At 46.6% G+C, this 27092-nt stretch overlaps 1 protein-coding gene across 1 annotated transcript in view; it reads left to right on the top strand.

Moving 5' to 3' along the window:
- The first annotated feature begins 2719 nt into the window (after positions 1–2719).
- The window catches only part of LOC122935968, a 181004-nt gene continuing 156631 nt past the window's right edge, over positions 2720–27092 (top strand). Inside the window, exon 1 of the mRNA XM_044291940.1 lies at positions 2720–3172. Coding sequence (XP_044147875.1) covers positions 3128–3172 — 45 coding nt within the window. The 5' untranslated portion in view covers positions 2720–3127. The remainder of the gene's footprint in view (positions 3173–27092) is intronic.

Raw genomic sequence — 27092 nt, 5'->3', positions numbered from 1 at the left:
CAATTGAAATGACCATAACTAACCAACGTTACCAGTAACGTTCCTTAGCGATGATCTTGCGATGTAAATGCACCGCCGATTACCCGATGAATGAGCAAAACGTTTGCTTATTGGGTAATTGTATCTTTTGTGCAGCACAAAAGATCATCGTTTCCCAGTGGCAGATTGTGCTGTGTAAACACGATCTGCTGCCGGGAATCAACGAGACAGTAAAGGGAAGAGGGATGGCATTAGTGATCGCTCCTCCCAATACTCTGGAGGAGCTGGAGAATATCGGTGCTTGTAAATGCACTGGTCTCCTCCGCTAGCAATCAGCAGATTGTCGGGAAGGAATGCTTCCTTACTGACAATATGCTAGATTGTTCTCCCATGTAGAGATACTATAAGTAAGCCCACCAAGGGCTGCATATCCTTCAGCGTAGTCTTATTTTTATATAACATTCAAGTTAACGAAGACTGAATCTTAAATAGATCATCAAGGGGCAGACAAAACTCCATTTTCTCAGAGTCTATTTGTTGCGGACAGTGGGAGTGGGCCCACTGTGCCAACTAACAAGTTTGGGTTTGGGCTAAATCTAATGGCGTTGTCATGGCGGTTCCCTGGCATTCACCCTTTAACACCTGTACAGGGTACTGGACTTCGCTGCAAGGAACCAACCAGGCCGCTTCCTCCTGGAGTACTCCTGGTGTAGTGGACTGCTGACCCATGAGGGTCAAAGACACCGATGCGAAGCACCAAGGACACAGGTAAAATTTGTATTCTGAACACAGTCCAATAGTGAGGGTGGGCGGAGTACTTGCCTATTCCAAATAGCAGCTCCAAGGCCAGGGAAGGCTGAGTATGAGCAAAATCCAGGTCACAGTTTCAAGGTCGGGGCAGACAGCAAAGAGCGGAATCGGAAGACAAACAAGGTTTGGTACATGGATATCAGACGAGATCCCCTTCACTGATTACTAGCCAGGAGCCAGGAATAACCTCAAAGCTCAGGTCAGGAGGTAGAACCACAGCCCATCTAAATAGGGAGACTGATCAGAAACTTAACCAGCACCTGGACTGGGGCAAGGGGAAAACATTAACTCTCTTAGTGCTGAAGGAAAGTTGACTGAGCTATAATGCCAATTCACACAGGGAGAGCAGAGCGACGTTTGCGCCTGCCGGGGATAGCAAGACGGTGGCGGGCACAGACCACCAGCAGACCACTCACAATACCCAAAAACTCTAAAGATAAACTAGGAAGCATAGTGTTTTCACAAGCCACCGGAACTCCAAACATTTTTGTCATTCCCATAAAGTTGGACAACAGTAACTTACATTTATCTGACACCTGACAAATACAAAATCATCAAGGTAGTGCAGAACCCCACCTGCTGGAACCTGACTCTCAACAGCCCAGTGCAAAAAAGTGGAAAAGGCTTCAAAATAAAAACACGATAGAGAAAAACCCATAGGTAAACATATCTCAAAGTAAACATATTGCTGAGATAAACAGGCAACAACCTAAATGCAGACTTAATGTCTACCAGCAAACCCCTTCACAAACAAAAACACTTCAAGAGAGCTAAAGCCTGATGAAAAGAAATGTATGCCACAGAGGCCACTGACTTATCCATCTCATCATTGAGCGAACAACGACCCGGGAAAGAAAGATAATGAATTAATTTAAATTCCTCTTAAAGGAGACAATCTAAAGTTTGCAAAATAATGAGAAGATGTGAATTGCCCATAAACATGGCCCAATTGAACTTCTTTAAATATATCAACTCTAACAACATCTGGATGCAAAGAAACCGACTTTAAATTGTCAACAAAGGAACAACCAATTCCTTAAATATCAGGCACTTTAATGCCAGCATTAAAACCATTAAATATTACTAGAGCCTTCTCCTTGTCTGGGTGAGGATCTAGCAAAGGACACAAGTTTTTCAGAATCACTTGCATCTAAGCTCGTAGACAGCTCTTCTTTGACAGAAAGCTGTTGCTGAGGGGACTGGCCAGACTTCGCAAAACATTTTGAGCTCCACCTCAAAAGAAACACCAACAATTAGAAAGTCAATTACGAGAAGACTCATTAAAAGCATAACATACACGCTGCATTGGCCACTCTAAGTATTAGGTGGCTGCTGAAGATCCACAACAGCATCAGGTTAATCCATAGCCCAACATCCATGACGCCCCATTTCAGTGCCGGGTGAACCACTAATTTCTGATGAAACATAACATCATAGTGAAACCATGCCATTCTGCCAAAATGACAGTAGGCTTGCAAAATAATATCGAGGAGTTGGAATAGACCAGAATATTTTTCCAGAAATTTCTCTCTCAAGACCGATGCATAAGTACAGAAGACCTGAAGCCAATTATTAAAGTAACGAGGCTGACTACGCTTTCTCTGTTCCTCAGCCTTGTCCTCCTTCTTATCACTACCAATAATAGGCTCCCTAGATGACAGCAACAGAGAAATGAAATCTACAAACTCTTGTTTCCAAATATGTTCTTTGATAGCAAGAGATAAATGGAATCCCAAAGGAGGCAATTCACAAGGAATCGCCTCCTCGACACGTCTGAGAAATACCAGCACCTTTGTCTAACAACGGCAAAGCTGCATTTTCACACTGAACAGGAATAGAAGAGATAACAGAATTGGACATCGCATCAGCAGCAGCAGCCAAACCTCATCTGCAGAGGGAACAAGAGAAGCAGATGCATTAGAGACAAACCTCAGAAACTCAGACACTAGAAAAATAGGGACAGACTGAATGCAGAGAGTCTCGCCCAACTATGAAAGTGTCTCCTGGCTGTGCCTAGGGGATCCATCAGGTGCAGCCTCCAAAGTAGTAGTAGAATTCTGGCTAGGCATTGGGTCCCGCCACTGACTGGAGGCAGACTCTGGAAAGACCCTCTAATGCTGACGCTGCTCCACTGATAATGGACACTCCAATGCAGGGGAAGTGCCTTCCACCATCTTCTGCCTGCTAGACCACGAGCTCTATGATCACTGCAGATCCTGAGCAGAAGGCCCCACAATCCTGGACATCCGGTCAAATTGCTCCAGACTGAAGGAAGAGGAGGAACTTGGTCTGTGATGATGTTGCATCCTGTCAGCTGATTTGCCTCTCCGAGGCACTTATGCTGCACACCAAGGATTGGATGACAAAACACCACAACCACAAGGTTAGTGAATCACCTAAAAGTTAACACCAAGGGGACGTGCACCCGAATGAAATCTATGGTGTATTTTCTGGAGCAAATGAAGATAAATGTGTCGGGCCTACTGGCTCAATGTCGCAAACACAATATTTATTTATTTTATTTTGTCTCAATGGCATTTAAAAAGTAACAAACACCTTATTTGCAACGTTTTCCGCCAGAAAACTGTCGCAGGGGGATATTTCTATATCAGTTATGTTTCTATAACAAGACATTTCTATATAGGGTGTTGTGTCAAACACCTGGGTTGGACAGCTGAAACCCCATCAATAAACTGTGTTGTGGAGGTAGGTTTTTGTGGCCACAGGGGAAATTAGGTATTACATAAAAAACATTCAAATGAATGGACCAATACTTTGGATTGTGTCCTTTCTAGTTGCATTGTTTGCAGTGGCTCTAGAATCTGCCTAACAGAGGAAGGCAAAAAGCAGGCATCCTTCAAGATGGCCATAAGCCCTGACGAATATGTGAACAGAGGTTAACCTATTGAGGCAACTTCTTAAAGGGGTTATCCAATTTATAACCCCCCACCCACAAGTACCGAGCCCTTCACCAGTAATATACTTACCCCGCTACCTGCACTGCTCCTGGTCCCCGCACCGCCGCTGCTGCTTCTCCTGCACACAAATAAAAACATCCGGTGTCGGGGGGGGGTAACAGCCAATGGCAGGCGGGGACGAGGACGAGCCTCTCTAGCGTCACCTGTGATGCTAGGGAGGCTCGTCCCTGTACCCGCTTGCCATTGGCTGCTCCCTCCCCCCGACTCCGGATGTTTTCATCCGTGTGCAAGGAGAAGCAGCAGCGGTGGTGCGGGGACCAGAAACGGTGCAGGGAGCGGGGTAAGTATATTACCAGTGAGGGGCCCGGCATATGGGGGGAGTTTTGAGAAATTGGATAACCCCTTTAAATGTGACTCATGTAAAGGTATAATAGCCATTATATAATGTATAACCACAGGTATGTGGGATTGGCAAAAAATTAAACATTGGGAATGTAAGTACATATTGACAGCTCTAAATACTTTACTCTGAGTTAAACCTGAACCTTGGGTTTGGCTGAGTGTGCATGTTTATGGTCACATGGCTAGGGGGGCAACTCTGTGCCAGAAACCTTTAGCATGGACGACATGGATTACTTTGAAATAAAGATTATGGACACCATTTGGTGGCATTTTAGGTTGAAAATTATTTTTTCAGTTCGGGTTTATTAAAAAAGTTCAACAGTTTTTTCTCCACAGCCCTCACTTTCCACGCATATACGGCTTTCATTTTGCAAGCTCTCTGCCTCACACTGAATCCGTCAGGTTGCTGCTCTGACTGCTTGACATGAAGCTCATAAATTCTCATTTAAGCCATATTCTTATCAGTTTAATAGGCATTAGGCATGAGTGTGATTCTCCAGAACTTGGTTAAAATATTTTAAATTTTATTTCACATCCTTATTTTATATGATAAGTAGCCACAAAAGACGCTCATGCGTTTCGGGTGAGTTATGTCATTTTTACTGTGATCTATGCTCAATTTGCAGCTTGAGTGGAGAATGAATGAGTGGAGTGGAGGTAGATGTAAAGGGGCTGTCAGGGTTCAGAGCTGAACCCATACATACCCCCGTTTTCACCCAGGCAGCCCCCCCTAATATGAGCATTGGAGCATATCATGCTCTGATGCTCTCCTTTGCCCTGCGCTGAATCGCCCAGGGAAAGTTTTTTTAGGAGATCCGGTGATGTACTGGACTCTCCATAGGGACTGCCAGGCGGAAGCTTCTGCCCAGCAGTGAGCCCGGTGACATCACCGGCACTGACGGGCGGGCTTTAGCGCTGCCCTAGCCTGTAAAACAGCAAGGGCTGCGCTAATGCCCGCCCATCAGAACTGGTGACGTCAATGGCAACACTGTTGGGCGGAAGCCTCCACCTAGTAGTTTTAAAAACATAAATAAACAGCCCTTGCTCTGGCTATACAGCGCAGGGCAAGGGAAAGCATTGGAGCATTAAATGCCCCAATGTTCATATCAATGGGGCCGTTAAGTGGAAAATGGGGGTATCTCCGGGTTCAGCTCTGAACGCGGAGGAACCCTTTAAGGGTCGTTCACATCTCCATATTGTAAGTCCAGTAGTCTATTCTGACAGAGCAGTTACCGTATTTAGCATAGCCAGACACTGCCTGGCAGTGCAGAATCCCCATTCACTAAAAATGGAATCTGTCCGGTTTCCGGCATGAATGCCAGCTTTATGTCAGAAAAAAAGCATTGCATGCAGCTGTAATTCTCCGTTAGTAAGACTGAGTGTATGTCCAGTCGGATCAATTATAGTAAATGGGGATCCGGCAATGTCTTGTAGTCTGTTCTCCTGCCAGAACCGACTACCAGAGTTACAAAACGTAGATGTGAACCTCGCCTAACCCCCTGCAGTGACACCCATATCTGCTGGGACGGTGTGTACTTTTTAAGGCACTAACACCAGGGGTGCACCTAGCCTTTCTGCTAACTGAGGCAAAAACTCAAATTGCACCCCCCCCCATGCCAATTTCTTAACTCTTTCAACACCAAGCCATCTTTCACCTTCGTGACCAGGCTTAATTTTGCAAATCTGACATGTGTCACTTTATGTGGTGATAACTTTAGTATGCTTTTATTTATCAAAGCCATTCTGAGATTGTTTTCTCGTGACACCTCGTACTTGATGTCAGGGCCGTCTTTAATACTGATTGGACCCTGGGCAAGATTTTACTTGCGGCCCCTGGATCCCGCTTTCCCACACCCTAGCATGCAATCACGTCCTCCACCACAACACACACGCGTACACAATTTCAGTCAGTTTTGTCTGCGATTGCATTGCGTTGTTCAGTTTTTTCCACGCGAGTGCAAAGCGTGATAAAAAACTAAATGTTGGTACCCAGACCCGAACCCAGGCTTCTTCACTGAAGTTTGGGTTTGGGTTCGGTGTTCTGTAGATTTTATTATTTTCCATTATAACATGGTATATAGCACGTATATAGCCGTATGGCAGTCGTGAAGGGGTTAACCTAACCCCTTTGCCACAATGAAAGTGCTGGTGCTGCCTGAAGCGATTGGCTCACCTGGTCTCAGTAGTGGTGCCCCCCGACCAACCCAATAAACAATAAATTGCATGTTTCGTATGTTAGATATCATTAGTAACTCATTACGATTGGCTGTAGAACTGTACTGTTCTTATTGACTGTATTGATCGAATGAAACAACTACATACAATAATGACTAGTTCACACCACATTTTACATAAAAAAAAGGAAAAAGCCACAAACAAATGTCATGACGAGATGTAAGTAGTATTATTCCGGTAGAATATCAGGATCAATATTTTTACTATGATTTAGTCTAAAGAAACTTGAAAACGTGCAAATTTGTATTTTTAACTGGAACATACAGAAAAGAACCAGACGTTCACTTGTGGAAGGCATGTAAAGTATATGTTTTCTCTTCAACAGCTGAATGCATAAGGCAGATGATAGTTATTAGATATGTCGGCTGCCAAATAATGGCGTCTTGTCTACGGTGTCAGCAAAAGCAAAAGATGGAACAGGTCCAAATGGATATGGTAGCATCAGAGGTGAATATAAGAAAATGAGGCTGTGTAGGCATTCAAGACATAAAAAAAACACCTCAGTCTGGCAGCAGGATGAGACTCTGATAATTATCTCATTCCTTGTTGCTAGAAAATTATAGTGTAAATTCCAGATACATTTATGTATATACTTCAGTATTTCAGCTCTACACAATCCTGGGCTACATGGCAAAAGAGTTGTCTGTGGTACAGAGTAGAGCATGTTCTTCTGTGTGCTAGGACAGCATGGTTGTTGGTCACACTGTCCAAGCAGAGTAGGTGGCCTCCTAAGGGGCCATTGAGGGAGGAGGCACAATTTATCGACTACAAAATATATACGGTCCGTGTGTTTGTTGCGGGATCGGCAATGACTGACTCACAGATTTCGGGGGTTCAAAATCCAAACAACTTTTATTTTTTAATCCAACACAAGATATTGTCATTCAAGTTAACTAGCCACTTTTCAGCATCTTATGTACGCAACATAAAGAAAATAAATTACCTTGCCCATCTGGGCGCTAACTATACATTAGGCTACCTCACTTAGGTACTTCAAATCCAACCTAGGGGGATCAGGCTTTGCACAGCCGCCACAGGTCATGCAGTCTCCAGACTCTGACCCTGAATGAACATTTCAGACCTGTATTTGTCCCCACAGTAATGAGCCCAGCATCTACACCTGGGATAACTTCAGGCTAGGGGAAAATGTTGTACTGGAGTTGGAGGGAATGGCAAGTCTCTCTACTAACCTACACACCATTCCCTAAAAATCAAGGCCCGTAAAAGAATCTAAAGAAAGGTGCCTACACTTTGCTGAAACACCCCAGCTCTCTAAATTATTTTACCTCACTCATCTGACATTTCTGGGTGAGATACTTTACCATACGCAATGTTACAATATGTTTGTAAAAGGTGAGTGATGGAACTGAAAGGAGACTTTAAAGGGGTTGTTCATCTTCGAGGGCCTTTCTGCCAGACTCATCCCCCCAATGTCGCTGGACCTGCAGAGGGAAGCAGACTTACCTGTTTCCCTGCTTCTGGGTTCTCGCTCCTTAGGTTCTGCACCACTGTGCTAAGATTTCCGCATGTCAACTGTTGTTAAGATGAATTATGATGAAAATTGATGAATGATGATGGCAGCAATCCTCGGTTCTTTTCCAAAGATGAAGCTTTATTCCTATTATCAGGCCCAGATACAGCAAGGTTATAGCTCTTAAGAAGAATTAACCTACTTATACCCAGAATGATGTTACTTCAGTTCATCCATCCCTAACCTTCCCTCAGCCTTCCTTCTTATACCATTTTTACCCATTGACTGTGGAGGACATATAATTGGCTAGAACAAAATTTCAACCCTGATCAGAATTCTATCGGCTGTTTTAAACTAAACTGATAGGTTGATTGTCTAATCCTGTTTTAGTGGTGGCAGTTGTATAACTTAAAATTCTTGTTCGGGCAGTTCTGTGCAGACCCTAAATGACAGAAAATAGTCACCTATACTGTAAACAGAAACTGCTCTGGACAGAAAACATTATAACCTTGCTGTATCTGGGCCTGATAATCGGAATAAAGCTTCATCCAGTGTTGAACTGGGGTGCCGAGGGCCCACCAGTAAAATTTATTTTGGGGTCCCACTGTATGGATACATTCAAATATTACCTGCTCACATAGACGCAAGATGCTACCAGATTATTGAATATGGGGGTCCTTGCAGCAACTTTGAGAAGGTAGGTCCTGGGGAGAAGAGGATACTGGTAGCTTTCCTCTATGCCTAGAAGTCATCTCAGCTCTGATCGTGTCCATAATAATAAACTGGGGAGCTTCTTTAATAATCTATCAAGTTTTTAATATAAACATAGGCTGGTGGAGGTGCTGTACATTGAATATATGTATGCAGTGCAGTAAGTCTACTGTGTTATCTGAAATGTGTATGGCCTTCTGAATTCAACATAGTTTCAGCTTTTTTAAAGGTGTGTTTTACCTTAATTTGGGTTTAACCAATTAAAGGGGAATTACCAGCTCAGCTATTCATGCGGTGGCCAGAACCAGCTGACTGTGTTCTGCTATGTGAGTAACTCCCATAGAAGTTCGGCAGCTACATGGGGGCATAACCAGACCTGATACTGATGACTTTTCCTAAGGATATTTTATCAATATTTACAGCCCAGAAAACACCATAAGCAATAGTTTTATAGACTTTATATATGAAAACAGTCATGCATTTTATTACCATGGTGCTTTAGTAGGAAACTGAATTTTACAAAACCCCATTTACATTATACACCACAGTTCAGTTTTTGTCACCTTGTTTTTTATTTTAGTTTATTTGGGCTTCTCCTATTCTGGGTCTCTTTTTCATGGACTCTGAACACAGGAAAACTGCATGAAAAACTACAATTAGTTTTAATCTTTGTAATATTTAAAATTTGCTATGAAAAAATGAGTTAATTAAAGGGGTTTTCTGGGAGTAAAATATTGATGACCTATCCTTAGGGTAAGACATCAATATCTGATTGTAGGAGGTCCGAAACCACCACCGGTCAGCTGTATCCAGTGAGTGCAGCAGCCTCCTCACAGCATGGGCATAGCTATAGGGGAAGCAGGGGAAGTGGCTGCTTTGGGGCCCGAACCTAGAAGGGGTCCACCCAGGAGGATGAGGACTAAAAGGCTTTATTGTGAGTGCCCCCTCAAGAGTATTATAAAATGACATTATATACAGAGACACTGTAGGAAACTAATAGGCCTCATCTGAGAGAGAGATCTTGACTAGCCACAGGAGTAGGGGCTTGCATGGAAGTCGGGAGTTGCAAAGAAATTGCTGGGGGCGCCTGTTCAAATATTTGCTGTGGGGCCCAGTCATTTCTAGTTACACCACTGCCTCACAGTATGCCAAGCACAGTGCCATACCTTGCATAGTGGTTGTGCCTGGTATTGCAACTTAGGCCCATTCACATGAAGGCCAATTGACCAATGAACGTGACTTCACCAGCCTAGGAAGAGGCCGCGGCCTGTTTTCAGACAACAGATTGGAGGGGGTGCTGGGAGCTGGACCCTCGCCGATCAGATATTGCTGACTTATCCTATTTTAGCTAAATTAATCCACCTCTCCTCTGAAAATGGAGGCCTGGTCTCATCTTCGTTGGTGACTTACTTACTTACTCTTTGATTTACCTGTCATCATAGTCACAATGTTTTTTTCCTCTGCCGGTGGAAAATATGACATTGTGGTCCTTAACGTTCGAACAATGTGTCTTTCAAATCCGGGTGTACTTGCATTCAACGGTTACGGCTCTATAAATATGCTGCTTTATAGGATCAGTAATTATATTTTACGACCATTTTGGCAGTGTACAATAATCCGGATAATTGAGTTGTTACAGCTAGCAGGTCAGATACGGCATTAGGCAGCTAATAAACAGAACATGCTGTATAACCAGGAGCGGAGACTCAGCGGGTAACTTAGTAACAGTCAAGAGCACAAGAGCCAACAACACCCCATATGACCAACTCTGAATCACGTAATCTGCATCTACTTCTAGTGCTAAAATAAGATTGTAAATAGGATTTCTTCTTTCAGGATTTTACTTTGTTACTAGCAGGAATTATAATGTGCAGGTAAATGTGTAAGGCATCAACGGCAAAGATTATAGAATATTTTCAAAGACTATCATAAAGATTTAACAAGATAAAATAGTAAACGTGTAAAAAATTTCCGGATGTTCTTTCGAAGCGTTGTTTCGGTTGAATCGTTGTCCTGTTGTTTCAACTGTTGTTTTATATGGTTAGCACTTGTCCTTGCAGCTCTGGGGTCCTGGGTCCGACCAAGGACAACATCTGCATGGAGTTTGTAAGTTCTCCCTGTGTTTGCGTGGGTTTCCTCCGGGTTCTCCGGTTTCCTACCACACTCATACTGATAGGGACTTTAGATTGTGAGCCCCATTGGGGACAGTGTGATGCTAATACCTGTAAAGTGCTGTGGAATATAGTAGCGCTATAGAAGTGCATAAAATATATAAGTAGACATGCAGCTGTATACACTCACCTAAAGAATTATTAGGAACACCATACTAATACGGTGTTGGACCCCCTTTTGCCTTCAGAACTGCCTTAATTCTACGTGGCATTGATTCAACAAGGTGCTGATAGCATTCTTTAGAAATGTTGGCCCATATTGATAGGATAGCATCTTGCAGTTGATGGAGATTTGAGGGATGCACATCCAGGGCACGAAGCTCCCGTTCCACCACATCCCAAAGATGCTCTATTGGGTTGAGATCTGGTGACTGTGGGGGCCATTTTAGTACAGTGAACTCATTGTCATGTTCAAGAAACCAATTTGAAATGATTCGAGCTTTGTGACATGGTGCATTATCCTGCTGGAAGTAGCCATCAGAGGATGGGTACATGGTGGTCATGAAGGGATGGACATGGTCAGAAACAATCCTCAGGTAGCCCGTGGCATTTAAACGATGGCCAATTGGCACTAAGGGGCCTAAAGTGTGCCCAGATAACATCCCCCACACCATTACATCACCACCACCAGCCTGCACAGTGGTAACAAGGCATGATGGATACATGTTCTCATTCTGTTTACGCCAAATTCGGACTCTACCATTTGAATGTCTCAACAGAAATCGAGGCTCATCAGACCAGGCAACATTTTTCCAGTCTTCAACAGTCCAATTTTGGTGAGCTCGTGCAAATTGTAGCCTCTTTTTCCTATTTGTAGTGGAGATAAGTGGTACCCGGTGGGGTCTTCTGCTGTTGTAGCCCACCTTTCTTTCCCATTCTGACATTCAGTTTGGAGTTCAGGAGATTGTCTTGACCAGGACCACAACCCTACATGCATTGAAGCAACTGCCATGTGATTGGTTGACTAGATAATCGCATTAATGAGAAATAGAACAGGTGTTCCTAATAATTCTTTAGGTGAGTGTATGTTTAACATGACATTGAATTCAACATGTAAGTATATCACTTGAAAATAGTGCAGTTATTTTAATGGCATCTTTGCATGGAAATTCTTTTTATTTTTTAGACAGACTGTAATCTGCTCCTACTTTCAGACTCATGTGGGCGTGTCCCTCCCATTGCTGGATATGAGGTTTATGGAACCAGGATGCTGCTGCCTCCACTAGCTCTCATGTACAAGCACATGTGTACTGTATTGCTGGATTGATGCACCCAGTTACTATACTGCATCACATTTGTCACAATTTTTTGCAAATAAGACCAGAAAGGGACAAAATCCTATTCTGCATTTGAAGCCAGCTGTCACGGTTGTTCCCGCAACAGGTGGCAGGAGATCGGTGAGACTGGCAACACGTGGTTTGATCTGACATGTTTTCCCCAGGTGTGGCTATTATGATCATTTAACCTTCTCTATTTATTGTTGTTTCTCCCACTATGCTATGCTTCAGTTTAAGTTGTGGATAGCTGGTGTGTGGATCCTGGCTGAGTTCCTGGTGCTGCCATAGCCACTTGAAGTTAGGTGTTTTCTTTCCCTTTTGTATTTTGTTTGGGTTATTTTGTGTGTTGCATTTCCCTGTCATTTGTATTAAAGCCTGATGGAGACTCCTCCTGTTCGTCCTTTCTTTTGGAGGAAGAGGTTGTCTCAGTCCTGACATTAGTACCAGGGTCCTATAGGGTGAGTTTGGACATTAGATATTCCTGTGTATGAACTCACCTACCTCTGGGGTCTGTTCATACTGGTAGTTAGTCAAGAGTTTGATTAGGGTTTTACTAGGAGGTGTCCATATCCTTTCCCTAGTTTCCAGGCCTTATTCCCTCAACCCTTTCCCTCCTATGTTCGGTGTGGTGTTTCCCTCCCACACCCAAACATGACATTATAAACTGCCAAAACCGTCATTTATTTGCTTGTTTCAGTATAGCCATGGACCCTGTCTCAGATCCAGAGACCACAGGCTGCTGGTCCTAGTGGTGGTTACCAGGCCTGTCTCGAACCTTAAAATGTCCTCCCGGACAGATTCTCTGGGGGAAGTCATAATTTCATTTTGTTTAGGGAGACGTGCAAATTGTATTTTAGGCTACGTCCACACTCATCTGAGGATGAGATTCAGAGAGTGGGTGTGGTTATTTTGTTGCTTAAAAGAAGACGCTCAGTCATGGGCTTTTTCTCTGCTGACCGGATCGCAATCTCTCCAGTCGGTGGATGAATTTTTCAAAGCTCTAGTTCTCCTCTATGATGACCCAGATCGGACCTCCCTGGCTGAGACCAAGCTACGTGGCCTTCGTGAGTAAGAGCATTCTGCTGAGATCTATTGCTCTGAGTTTAGGAAGTGGGCTACGGATACTGAGTGTAACAATCCGGCTCTCCGTAGTCAGTTTTGTCAGGGATTATCAGAGTGGCTGAAGGAGGCTTTGGCCTTTCATGAGAATCCTGAGTCTTTGAAAGCTGTTATGTCTTTTGCAGTACGCATTGATAAATGCCTGAGAGAGAGATCTAGGGGCCTCCACTCTCAGGACGTACTATCACATAACGTATCATCTTCCTCTGACACTTTGGGTGAAGATACTCCTGGGTTTATGTCTGGGGACGTACCCATGCGATTAGGGGGAGCTACCCCAGGATCTGCTTTTAAACGTATTAGTCGTAGGAAAGAAGTGTTTTTTTCTGTGGACAAAAGGGACATTTTATCAATGTATGTCCATGCATTCACCGTCAAAAAGAAAAAAAAAGGACGTCTAATTCCCATCTGACTCTTGGAGGGGTGTCAGAGAAGGTGCATTTGTCTTTGACTGGTAGTACCCAATTTATCCTGACTGCCGAGGTATTTCTAGAGTCCAAGACTGTGGGGATAGAGGTGTTTATCGACAGTGGGGCAGGGGTGAACCTGATTGATGCTCAGTTCGTCCGTATGTACAGGTTGTTTCCAAGTGCATTAGAGAAAAACATTTCCATTTTTGCTATTGATTCTGCACCTCTAACTCAGAAGTGTTTGTCTCAGATGGTATATGACATCCAATTAAGAGTGGGTGACTTTCATCAGGAATTCATCTCGTGTTTTGTGTTGGAGGATCTTCCTGCTCCGTTGGTTTTGGGTTTACCGTGGTTAAGCAAGCACAATCCAACCAAATCGATTGGCAAGATAGACAGATTCTGGATTGGGGTGATTATTGCGTTGACAATTGTCTGAATACATCTTTTTCTGCTTTAACCACTAAAACATTACCCTCTTTTATATCTGATTTTGCCAATGTATTTTCTGAAAGTGGATACCAGGATTTACCTCTACATCAGGAATATGATTGTCCTACCAACCTTATTTCCGGAACTAAGTTGCCCAAATCTAGGTTGTATAACCTTTCTGGATCCGAAAGAACAGCCATGAGAGAGTATATTACAGAGAGTTTGGCTAAAGGACACATAAGACCTTCCAAATCTCCAGTGGAAGCAGGGTTTTTCTTTGTTAAAAAAAAGGACGGAACTTCTAGGCCATGTTTGGATTTCCGTGAGCTCAATCGGATTACTGTCCATGATCCTTACCCCCTTCCTTTGATTTCTTATTTGTTTAACCAGATTGTTGATGCCAAGGTGTTCTCCAAGTTGGACTTAAGGGGGACATATAATCTGTTCAGGATCAAGGAAGGGGATGAATGGAAGATGGCTTTTAATACCCCAGAGGGTCCCTTTGAGAACAATGTCATGCCTTTTTGGTTGACCAATGCTCCTGCGGTTTTCCAGCTTTTTTTGAATGACATTTTTCATCAACTGGTAGGGAGGTTTGTTGTCATGTATTTGGATGACATACTAATTTATTCTCCAGACGTGGAGACTCATTAGGATCAGGTTAGACAGATTTTACAGATCCTAAGAGATACTAAATTGTACGCAAAATTAGAGTGTTTTTGCTGTACATGAGGTGCAATTCTTGGGCTACCTGCTGTCATCTTCAGGTTTTCAAGTCCGTGCTGTATTGGACTGAGATCGACCCAAAAATCTGAAGGCTCTTTTGTAATCCACAGGAAAAAAGGTAACGTCATTATTTGTAATCCAAATGAGGTAATTTAGAGGAGGGACCTCAGGTCCTCCTCGCTACTGGAGCTGCTAAAGTGGATCAAAGGTTTGTCCTGCCTTTTATAATCCATTCGGGCTTCCAAAGTGGTGTTCTGGCAACACCTGCTGTCACTCCTGGGTAGTGTCCTAGTGGTGACACTCCGCATGGCCACTGTAACCTTTTGTCTCACAGGGGGGATGCTCCTGCCATTCTAAGGGGATCCAGAACCTCTGGCTGCATAGGGGACGGCAAGTAGGTCTTGTCTCTAGGTGGCCTTATGTACAGCTCTGGATTGATTTTTCTCAGCTGTGGCTGTGCTTTCCTGGGTAATTGGTACGCCACCACCGTCGGGGCTGAACACTAAGGCTGCCTGGGCCATACATTCCATTTGCTGGCAAATGTTTGAGAGTGTGAGCAGTACCGGTATAAGGGGCTCTGGCTCCAGTTCCGGCTGTTCCCTGTAATGCACCACCCCTCCCTCAGTTTCTATTAAGCATCCGACACGTCCCCGGGCAGCTGGGTCCTCGTGCCAGTGCTCCGGTTTGGACACTGGGACCAGCGGCTTTTGTAGCAGGCCCTTAGGAGACCGCATGGGAGTAAATTCTACCTGCTCCCCTTTATACAGGCTATGTCGGGCCTGTGGCAGGTATGGCCTCTTAACTGAACGCTGATTAACATATAGTTCAGTCCCCGATTTGTCATCTTGCACAAACCCTGTACCTCTCTCAACATTAAACCAGATTACTGTTCAGGTCCTCTGTTCCAGTACCGGGTCGTGGGGCAGTGGTCGTTCGAGCAGGCAGACAACCCAGTCTTCGATGGCCTTCCTGTAGTCCCAAGCGTTGGTGGCGTGGGCCGTCACCTTTAGAGGCATCACGGGATTGAGGAAATCTTAGGCCTCACTTTGTAGGTGGCGGAGTGGGATATTCTGCCGCCGCACCAGCCGGCGCGGGGAAAGTGGGTGTCTCCTTCTCTGAACCTCGCACAAGCTGCGGCACCCTTATTTTCTCCACGCTTCTTTCAGTTCGGGCAGGTCGTCGCCGCAGACCATCTCTCCCCAGTTGGGCTTTGGGAGAGCCATCTTGCCTTGCTGCTCATTGTCTGGGATGACTGGGGAAGAAGGAGGGGCCTGAAGGGTGGAGCTTTCACTTCCTCCTTGCACACTGATGTACTGCTCCCTGTAGGCAGGGCCAGACTATCCCGCTCTAGAGAGGTGCGTTGTCACAAGTGGTAGGGATAAGTGCAGCCCTGAGCTCCGCCCACACCATTATCCCTACCTACTTGCACGATCCGTCCTAACCGATGGTGCACAACTGGACGGCAGTCCCTAGCTTAAGTACGTGCAGGGGCTTACAGGGAGGGAACAAAGTGGAGAAAACAAGAGACAAAGACAGAATTGTAAACTTCCAGGCTGGGTAGAGACCAAACAAACAATAACACACTGTAGATAAAAACAGGACAAAATGGAAGCCGAGGTGAAGTACCAGGAGGTAACGTCAGTATGCAGGGATAATACAGAATCTAGGTCAAAATACAAACAGAAGCCAGGAGATCACGTCAGTACAAAGGGATAACACGAGATCAGGAGTCAAACACAAGCTGAGGTCAAGTTCCACAAACACACATGCAGGAAATATGCTGGTGAGTATTAAGACCAATCACAGGCAACTTGTGGCGAGCAAGTTGCCTGTTAATTAGGCCAGACTGAATGGTCACGTGACGTGGCCAGTGTCACATGACCCTGCTTTAGCCCCAGCCACTACTCAGAGCGCCGACTCATCACCGTTGGCACTCATTCCTGCCCCTGCTTATTGCCTAGGGGATGGAGGATGCCAGCTGCGCTGAGGAAGCGCACGCTGCCGGGTCCTCCCCCCTTCATTGTTGCCAGGGAGACGAGGACTCCAGCCACGTCCGATGCCTGCTCCTCCTCCTTCTCTGTCAGCGGAGTGCTGGCGGTGCTGCAAGGAGGTAGCGCACCCTGTTACAGTACCCCCCTCCACGAGGGGCCACCAGAACCTTACTCATGGAGCTGGTTTTTCAGCGTGTGCCAGATTAAATTTTCAAATCAAGCTAGTAGCATGCATTTTACTAGCTGGCATCCAAGACCTTTCTTCCGGACCAAAACCTCTCCAGTGAACCAAATATTGCCAAGAATTACACATTTTTCTTACATCAAGGATTCTAGAAACCTTGCATTCTAGTTGACCAGCAGCCTCCACTGGCGATGGAGATTCTTGTGCAGGAGATACAGGCGGCGCATACTTTTTGAGTAGAGATTTGTGAAACACATTATGAATACGAAAGGAGTCAGGTAACTGTAATTTAAAAGACACAGGGTTAATGATCTCGATAATCTCATATGGACCAATAAATCGGGGTGCAAATTTATTCAAAGGTCCTTTAAGATGCAAATTCTAGGTAGACAACCACACCTTGTCTCCCAACCCTAAATTTACACCTCGAGAACGCCTTTTGTCCGCATTAACCTTCTGAACCTCCTGGGCTTTCCTGTGCACAGTTCTTTAACTACAACATCAGCCTCCGGAACCTGGAAAAAAGACAGCAAAAATGAGCAAAATCGTAGATGAAACTCCACATTACAAAAGAAAGGAGACATACCGGTAAACGAGTTCATCTGATTGTTAATGGCGAATTCCGCCATGGATAGATATTTCGCCCAGCTATGTTGGTTGTCAGAGACATAAAACCTTAAATATTGTTCCAGGGACTGATTTAGATGTTCAGTTTGACCATTGGTCTCAGGATGGAAGGCCGAAGAAAACGACAGAGAAACATTCAAGTCATAAAAAAATCCCTCCAAAATTTTTAAACAAACTGAACGCCTCTATCAGAAACAATATTCTCTGGGATACTGTGTGAACGAACTATGTGGTCAACAAAAAGAGAGGCTAGGGTTTTAGCATTGGGCAACTTTGGCAGAGGAATAAAATGACACATTTTGCTAAACCTATCCACCACCACCCATACAACTGTCTTACCCTCAGACATCGGAAGATCGGTAATAAAGTCCATGGATACATGAGACCAAGGCCTACTAGGGATGGGTAGAGGTCGCAACTCACCCACCGGACGAGACCTAGGAGTCTTGGACCTGGCACAAACCTCACAAGAGGATACATATGAATAGACATCTCTAGACAAAGTGGGCCACCAATAAAACCTGGAAACTAGTTTCTTGGTGGCATTAATGCCCGGTTGACCACTAAAGACAGAATTATGACACTCACCTAATAGTCGGAGGCGCAAATGACCAGGGACAAATAACTTATCTTTAGGAGAAAGTACCGGAGCCAAGTGTTGTCCCGCAGTAATCTCGGTAGTCAAATCAGACGAGACAGAGGCCACAATGATACCTGCCGGCAATATAGATTCTGGTGGGGCGTCAGGAGGTTGAACGGCACAAAAAATTCGGGATAGGGCATCTGCCTTGACATTTTTACTTCCTGGCCTAAAAGTAATGCAGAAATTAAAACGAGTAAAGAACAATGCATACCTAGCCTATCTGGGATTCAAAAGCTTAGCCGACTCCAAAAACGTAAAATGTTTATGATCAGTAAGTACAGTGACCTGATACTGAGCCCTCTCCAAAAAGTTACGCCATTCCTCAAAGGCCCATTTAATCGCGAGTAATTCCCTAATTCTGATGTTGTAATTTCTCTTGGTAGGAGAGAACTTACGAGAAAAGAAAGCACACGGTCTTAAGTTAGTGAGGGTTGGTGACCCTTGGGAGAGTACAGCCCCCACCCCATCTTCAGAGGCGTCCACCTCAACCACAAAAGGTTTCTCTTGGTCTTGTTGAGCCAAAACTGTGGCGTCCCCGTCAACGAAACACCTAAGTGTTTCGAAAGCCTCTATAGCCTCTAGTGACCAATTGACTAGATTCGATAATAGTTTGAAAAACCCAAAAAGCGTTGTAATGCCTTAAGAGAGGAGGGTCGCACCCAATCCCAAATAGCCTGCACCTTCCCAGGATCCTTCTTACAGGATTGGGGTATGAGAATATATCCCAAAAATGATATTTTCTGAGCTCCAAATATACACTTCTCGCCCTTAACAAATAATCGGTTCTCCTGAAGAACCTCCAGTACCTGCCTAGTGTGTATAATATGCGAGTCCCAGTCAGGTGAATTAATTAGAATATCACCTAATAGACGATGACGGATTTCCCAATAAATTTTCTGAAGATGACATTGAGAACATTTTGAAAAACCGCTGGTGCATTGCTAGGGAACCTGTCACCTCCAAAACACATTTTAAACTGACATCATTACCTTACAGTAGCCCCCAGTGTGTTCCTAATCATGTTTTTCATTCCTCTACTGGTTGTTGTATACTTTATAAAGATGCTGTTTTAATCTGTGTTTTCGCTATCCTCAGAGTCAGCTTGAAGTCAAGGGGCAGCGGCCTCCTTGCTTCAAGTCAAGCTAAGCCCGCCCCTTACCCGTCCTCACCTTCACTGTGATTGACATCCTGCTGTGCGGCATGAGCGATGTGCGCTCCTTGTTACTGCGCAATCCCGTCTCCGGCTCCCGCACTAAGCCAGCCGCTTTACTCTCGCTGCGCATGCACCGGGCTTTTCTATCACCGTGTGCACGCACCCGGCGCATGCGCAGAAAGAGGAATACGGCCGGTTGAGTGCAGGAGCCAGAGACGGGATTGTGCAGTGACAAGGAGCGCAATGCGCATGCGCGAGACTTGCACGATCCCAGCCTCACAGCAGGATGTCAATCACAATGAAGGGAGGATGGGTAAGGGGCGGGCTTAGCTTGACTTGAAGCAAGGGGGCTGCTGCCCCCTTGACTTCAAGCTGATTCCGAGGATAGTGAAAACAAAGATTAAAACAGCGTTTTTATGAAGTATACAACATACTTGTATGATGTTCTTTGTTTTGGTTTCACTTTCTCATCTCCTTTACTTCTTCCAGGTGTCACTTATTTAGACTAATCGTCTTCCTTTATATTCCCTCCCATACTGCCTCACTTTGCGGTTTATACTACTTCCTGGATGAAGTGTTCACTGCTGGAGGCTGCTTCTGCTGTTTGCTCAGATAAGTCCTTTACTTTATTGTGTTTCCTTGCTGGCTTGATTCTAGGTGACCCTGACTCCGTCCGTATTAAGTGCAGGGAGCCGGTGGTCGTGTCCCCTCACTATTATAGGGTTTTCAGGTGTCACACAGACTTAGGTACGTGGGCATGCAATCGTCTACCATCGAGACCCTTGCATGTGCATAGCAGTCAGGGAGAGCTCTTAGGGTTTTATAGGGCTCACCTATAAGCTCCTTAGTTTGGAATCAAGCCAGTCGCTCGTTTATTCATAAGTTCGAGCTATCTGCAAACTTCACCCGTGACACAGTGGAGGAATGAAAAACATAATTACACTGGGGGCTACTGTAAGGTAATGATGTCGGTTTAAAATGTGTTTTGGAGGTGACAGGTTCCCGTTAAGCCAAAAGGCATTACTAGATATTTGTAATGGCCCTCAGGGGTATTAAATACGGTTTTCCACTCATCCCCCTCCTTAATTTGGATAAGATTATAAGCCCCCCTAAGGTCAAGTTTGGTGAACCAATGAGCTTCAAGTATTTGATTAAACAGGTCAGGGATCAACGGCAAAGAGTACAGGTTGTTAATAGTAATTTTAGTAAACTCCCTGTAATCAACACATGGTCTCAGTCCACCATCTTTTCCCCATAGAGAAAAATCCCGCTCCCATAGGTCTAATATGACCTTTTTGTAAACTTTCCTTCAAGTAATCCCTCATACACTGCCGTTCTGGACTGGAAAAATTATAAATACCGCCCTTAAGGTACTTGGACCCTTGGATGAGGTCGATGGCACAATCATAGGGTCTATGAGGGGGAAGGAAGTCAGCCTCGGTCATGGAAAAAACATCAGAAAAATCACTAATATACTTAGGAAGAATTTTCGACTCCGTAGAGACACTAGCTTGAACAACAGGTAGACAGCAGGAAACACAATTTACCCCCCATTTCTCTAATTCACCCGTGGACCAGTTAATAACTGGATTATGAACCTGAAGCCAAGGCATACCAAGAACTATTGTCATGGTCTTACCTTCTTACTGTTCTCCTTCGTTTGACATGTGCTGGCGGCCATCTTGGTTTCTGGGTTTCTTGTAGCCTCCCACCCTGCGGCTTCTCCTTCCCACTGGGAGGAGCTGGATGCCTAGCTCATATATAGGAGGTCTGTGGCTTCAGTTCCTTGCTTGGTCCTCCTGTGTTCACATGCTTCTAAGACTGCTGCTGCTTCTGGTTCCTGATCCTGGCCCCGTCTGACTACCCCGTTGGTTCCTGATCCTGGCTTCGTCTGACTACCCTGCTGGTTCCTGATCCAGGCTTCGTCTGACTACCCTTCTGGTTCCTGACCTCTGTCTACGCAAGACCCTGCTTCGGTTTAGCCATCCGTTTGGACTTTTGCTTACAGCTTGATTTTCAATAAAGCCTTCTTATTTCCACTTATCTCTTGTGTACGTCTGGTTCATGGTTCCATGACATTAGGACCAAGCCATGAATTTTGACGGTACAGGGCCATCCTCGCTACCTACGCTGGTTGCCAGACTTGATCAGCAGGATCACCTGTTGGGTCGGTTCGCTGTGGCGTTGCAAACCCTGCTTGAACGCACGGCTCATTTCGCTTCCGTTGCCGATGGGTCGGTTGTCGCTCCTGGGCCCGCTCCTACTGCCGCTCCGGTTGTTGCGCCAGAGTCTACCCCGACACCTGTTGCTGCGCCTGCGGTGTCTCGGGGTATGACCGGTTCTGCCCCCCTTCCACAGCGCTTTGGGGGAGAGCCAACTCAGTGCAGAGGTTTCCTTAACCAGGTGGGCATTTATTTCGAGTTGCTGCCACATGCCTTTCCTACTGAGAGATCAAAGGTGGGCTTCTTGATCTCGCTGCTCTCGGACAAGGCCTTGGCCTGGGCCAGCCCTTTATGGGAGAACAACAATCCGGTGGTTGCCGAGTTTTCCGGTTTTGTTGCTTCTCTTCGGAAGGTATTCGATGTGCCGGCTCGTGCTGCCTCTGCTGCGAAGCTCCTTATGTCCATCAGACAGGGTTCACGATCCGTAGCTGAATACGCCGTTAAGTTTCGTACCCTGGCATGTCCGAACCGTCCGGGAAACGCTCGCACCTGAGATCCTGTCGGGGGCAGATCTTGGGTGGAGTCTCCTCGTCCCCGGTTTCCCGTGTTGACAAACCACTGATCACTGTTGTCCTCTCCTGGGTCGGGGGCTCGGTGACGACCCAGGCGTTGGTGGACTCTGGTGCTGGTGGTTTGTTCATTGATAGTGTGTTCGCTGCCGCCAATTCCATTCCTCTGCAGCCTCGAGGTTCCCCACTGGCTCTTGAGGCGATAGACGGCAGACCCCTTCTGCCGCCACACGTGACTCATGAGACCCTTCCAGTGGGGATAGCCATTGGTGCCATTCACAGAGAGTCGGTCTGTCTCCAGGTGATTTCGTCTCCACACTACTCGGTGGTCTTGGGGTACCCCTGGCTCCAGAAGCATAATCCGACTTTCGATTGGAGATCGGCCGAGATCCTCTCGTGGTCACCGCAGTGTGGGGCTAGTTGCATCCATGGGCCTGTCAAGTTGCTGTGTACTTCCTCGGACTCTCTGTTGCCTCCTGAATACGAAGAGTACCGGGATGTATTCGATAAGGTGCACGCGGTTGCCCTACCTCCGCACCGCCCATACGATTGTGCCATAGAGTTACAATCTGGTGCCGTTCCTCCTCGTGGCAAAGTCTATCCACTGTCGGTAGCGGAGAATGAGGCCATGGAGGAGTACGTGAGGGAGGCGCTTTCACGCGGACACATTCGCAAATCCTCGTCCCCGGCAGGGGCTGGATTTTTCTTTGTGAAAAAGAAGGGCGGTGAGTTGAGGCCTTGCATCAATTACAGGGGTCTCAATCGCATCACGATCAAGAACGCTTACCCGATACCCTTGATTTCCGAGCTGTTCGATCGCCTCAAAGGGGCCACGGTCTTTACCAAACTCGACCTGAGGGCGGCATATAACCTGGTAAGGATCAAGGCGGGCGATGAGTGGAAGACCGCGTTTAACACCAGGACCGGTCATTATGAATCCTTGGTTATGCCCTTTGGGTTGTGCAATGCGCCCGCAGTCTTCCAGGAATTCATCAACGATGTTTTCCGTGACCTGTTGCAGCAGTGTGTGGTGGTCTATTTGGATGACATCTTGGTATATTCTGAATCCATGGAGGCCCACATTATGGATGTCAGACGAGTGTTGCAACGGTTACTAGAGAACAGGCTGTTCGGTAAGCTTGAGAAATGCGAATTTCACCGATCCCAGGTAACCTTCTTAGGTTACATCATTTCCGCTGAGGGGTTCTCCATGGATCCTGAGAAGGTTTCGGCTGTCTTACAGTGGCCCCAGCCCAGTGGTCTCCGTGCCCTGCAGCGCTTTTTGGGCTTCGCCAATTATTATCGGAAGTTCATCAGGGACTTTTCTATGCTAGCCAAGCCTCTCACGGATCTGACCAGGAAGGGCAGTAATTTCCAGGTCTGGCCGCTCGAGGCCATCCGAGCTTTTGAGGCTCTAAAGTCCGCCTTTGTGTCGGCTCCGATTCTGTCGCATCCCAACCCTGGGTTGCCCTTTGTCCTCGAGGTGGACGCGTCTGAGACGGGAGTAGGCGCCCTTCTGTCTCAGCGTAGAACACCAGAGGGTCCTCTGCTTCCTTGTGGGTTTTACTCCCGGAAACTGTCTTCCGCGGAGTGCAACTATCAGATTGGTGACAGGGAGTTATTGGCCATCGTGCAGGCCCTTAAAGAATGGAGGCACTTGCTCGAGGGTTCGGTGGTTCCGGTTCTCATCCTGACGGACCACAAGAATCTGACCTACCTTTCTGAGGCCAAGAGATTGACACCACGTCAGGCCAGATGGGCTCTGTTCTTGTCACGTTTTAATTACGTGGTCTCCTACCTACCCGGTTCCAAGAACATCAGAGCGGATGCCTTATCACGGCAGTACTCCGAGCTGTCCGGGGAGGAGTCGATTCCGACTTCGGTCATACCTCCGAATCAGATCCTGGCCGCCATTCGCACCAGCCTGACCTCTCCCCTGGGTGAGCAGATTTTGGCGGCTCAATCTGGTGCTCCCTCTGGGAGACCCAACGGCAGGTGTTTTGTGCCTGAGGAGTTGCGCACTCGGTTGTTGCGAACCTACCATAACTCCAAGGCCGCGGGGCATCCTGGAAAGAATCAGCTGTCCTGGGCTGTTTCACGCCTGTTCTGGTGGCCTTCTCTACGTTCCGACATCGCCGCATATGTAGCGGCATGCTCCGTTTGTGCCCAGAGTAAGTCCCCTCGGCACCTTCCGTTGGGCCTTTTGCAACCCATAGCCACCGGGGAGCGCCCATGGTCACACCTGGGGATGGATTTCATTGTGGACCTCCCTGCATCCCGAGGCCATACGGTCATTCTCATGATTGTGGATCGGTTTTCCAAAATGTGCCACTGTGTTCCTCTCAAGAAGTTACCCTCTGCACAAGAGTTGGCCACGATTTTCGCCAGGGAGGTCTTCCGGTTGCACGGTTTGCCCAAGGAGATTGTGTCGGATCGGGGGAGTCAGTTTGTGTCCAGGTTCTGGCGCGCCTTTTGCTCCCAGTTGGGGATTCATCTCTCTTTCTCCTCGGCCTACCACCCTCAGTCCAATGGGGCCGCAGAACGATCCAATCAGGCCTTGGAGCAATTCCTTCGTTGCTATGTCTCCGATCAGCAAGACAATTGGGTTGACCTCCTGCCTTGGGCTGAGTTTGCCAGGAACACGGCGGTGAACTCTTCCTCTGGGACGTCTCCCTTCATGGCCAATTATGGGTTCCAACCTGCCGTGTTACCGGAGGTATTCTCTCCCCAGGATATTCCGGCTGTGGAGGATCACCTTTCCGTCCTACGTGCTTCTTGGGTACAGATCCAGAGGTCCCTTGAGGTCTCTGCGCAGCGCCAGAGACTCCAGGCTGATCGCAGACGAGCGCCCGCTCCTTCCTACCAGGTCGGAGACCGTGTATGGTTGTCCACCCGCAACCTCAACCTTCGAGTGCCCACTCCCAAGCTGGCGCCTCGCTTTGTTGGTCCCTTCCGAGTGCTTCGCAGGGTAAACCCGGTAGCCTATGCCCTTGCGCTTCCTCCTGGCATGCGGATCTCCAACGTGTTTCATGTCTCCCTGTTGAAGCCATTGGTGTGTAATCGTTTCACTTCCTCGGTTCCTCGGCCCCGTCCGGTCCAAGTGGGCAATCGTGAGGAATATGAGGTGAGCTATATCCTGGACTCACGCCTGGTCCGCGGTCGGTTGCAGTTTTTGGTCCATTGGCGTGGTTATGGTCCAGAGGAGCGTTCCTGGGTTCCCTCCGCAGATGTCCATGCTCCTGCTTTGCTCCGAGCCTTCCACGCACGCTTCCCTCAGAAACCGTTCCTTACTCCGCGGAGGAGGGGCCCTTGAGGGGGAGGTACTGTCATGGTCTTACCTTCTTACTGTTCTCCTTCGTTTGACATGTGCTGGCGGCCATCTTGGTTTCTGGGTTTCTTGTAGCCTCCCACCCTGCGGCTTCTCCTTCCCACTGGGAGGAGCTGGATGCCTAGCTCATATATATAGGAGGTCTGTGGCTTCAGTTCCTTGCTTGGTCCTCCTGTGTTCACATGCTTCTAAGACTGCTGCTGCTTCTGGTTCCTGATCCTGGCCCTGTCTGACTACCCCGTTGGTTCCTGATCCTGGCTTCGTCTGACTACCCTGCTGGTTCCTGATCCAGGCTTCGTCTGACTACCCTTCTGGTTCCTGACCTCTGTCTACGCAAGACCCTGCTTCGGTTTAGCCATCCGTTTGGACTTTTGCTTACAGCTTGATTTTCAATAAAGCCTTCTTATTTCCACTTATCTCTTGTGTACGTCTGGTTCATGGTTCCATGACAACTATCTCCATGGGAAGATTTTTCAAAATAAAAAAATAGCACTTCTCAGTATGAATAGCCCCCACTACCAAGTTCACCTCAGGGGTACAATATTCCACTGTCCCACCCACCAAAGGAGTGGAATCAATAGCAATAATGTGCATAGGGTTGGTAAGAGACAAAATGGGCACACCTAGGGAAACGGCGAATTGGTGGTCAATAAAATTAGAAGCGGACCCAGAATCAATAAATGCCTCCCCAGAACCTTTACAAGTTTCAAAAGAAATAACCACAGGTAACAATACTTTATTTCTTACCACCTCGGGGAGTACCTTATCCTTCTGGGTGTCAGGACGCGGGAATCTCCTGAAGGAGGAAGTTTAGGACATTGCCGCAACCAATGATCAGTTTCACCACAATAGAAGCAGGCACCCCCCTGATATCTTTGATTTCTCAGAGTAACTCTGAGCTGCATGGGCTCCTCCAGGCGATCCTTTAATTCGGTTCTCAAGGGGAACGAACCGGGTTTAGCTACTTCCTGTGGAAAAGTAACACGTTCGCTTTGTCTTTCCCTGATACATCGGTCCAGTTTAATGGCTAAAGTCATCATCTGTTCTAAGGTGTCCAGCGAGGGGTAACTGACCAGCATGTCTTTCAGGTTTTCAGAGAGCCCTAACCTTAAATGACACTTAAGAGCTGGATCGTTTCAACTAGAAGAAACACACAATTTTTGGAATGTGGTGCAATATTCTTCCACCGGCCTGTTACCTTGCCTAAGAGACTTTAATTGACATTCTGCTACTGTTGACCTATGGGGTTCATTGTGAAGTACCTCTAGCGCCTGAAAAAATGCTTCAACAGTAGTTAGACAAGGGGATTCTGTGGGGAGAGAATAAGCCAATTCTTGTGGGTCTCCCTGCAGCAAAGAGACAATAATATCTACTCTTTGCTGTTCAGAACCCGAACAGTGTTGGCGTAAACGAAAATAGAGCTTGCAGCTCTCCTTAAACATCAATAAATGCTTACGATCTCCTGAAAATCGATCGGGTAACTTAACATGAGGCTCAAGATTCTGAAGAGAGGAGGCCGCTATAGGCGGGTTCTGAAGCAACTCCTGCTGCCTCTCTGCCAGGTCCTGCACTATTCGGGCGAGGCTCTGCATCTGATCCGTAAGGACTCTCATGGTGTCCATAGTTATAGTTAGGGCCTGTGATTCTGTCACAAGTGGTAGGGATAAGTGCCGCCCTGAGCTCCGCCCACACCGCTATCCCTACCTACTTGCACGATCCGTCCTAACCGATGGTGCACACCTGGACGGCAGTCCCTAGCTTAACTACGTGCTGG

This window comes from Bufo gargarizans, chromosome 4, assembly GCF_014858855.1.
Source record: "Bufo gargarizans isolate SCDJY-AF-19 chromosome 4, ASM1485885v1, whole genome shotgun sequence".
Classification (NCBI taxonomy): Eukaryota; Metazoa; Chordata; class Amphibia; order Anura; family Bufonidae; genus Bufo; species Bufo gargarizans.
Note: the sequence above shows the minus strand (reverse complement) of the source record. Positions and strands in the feature narration are given on the sequence as shown.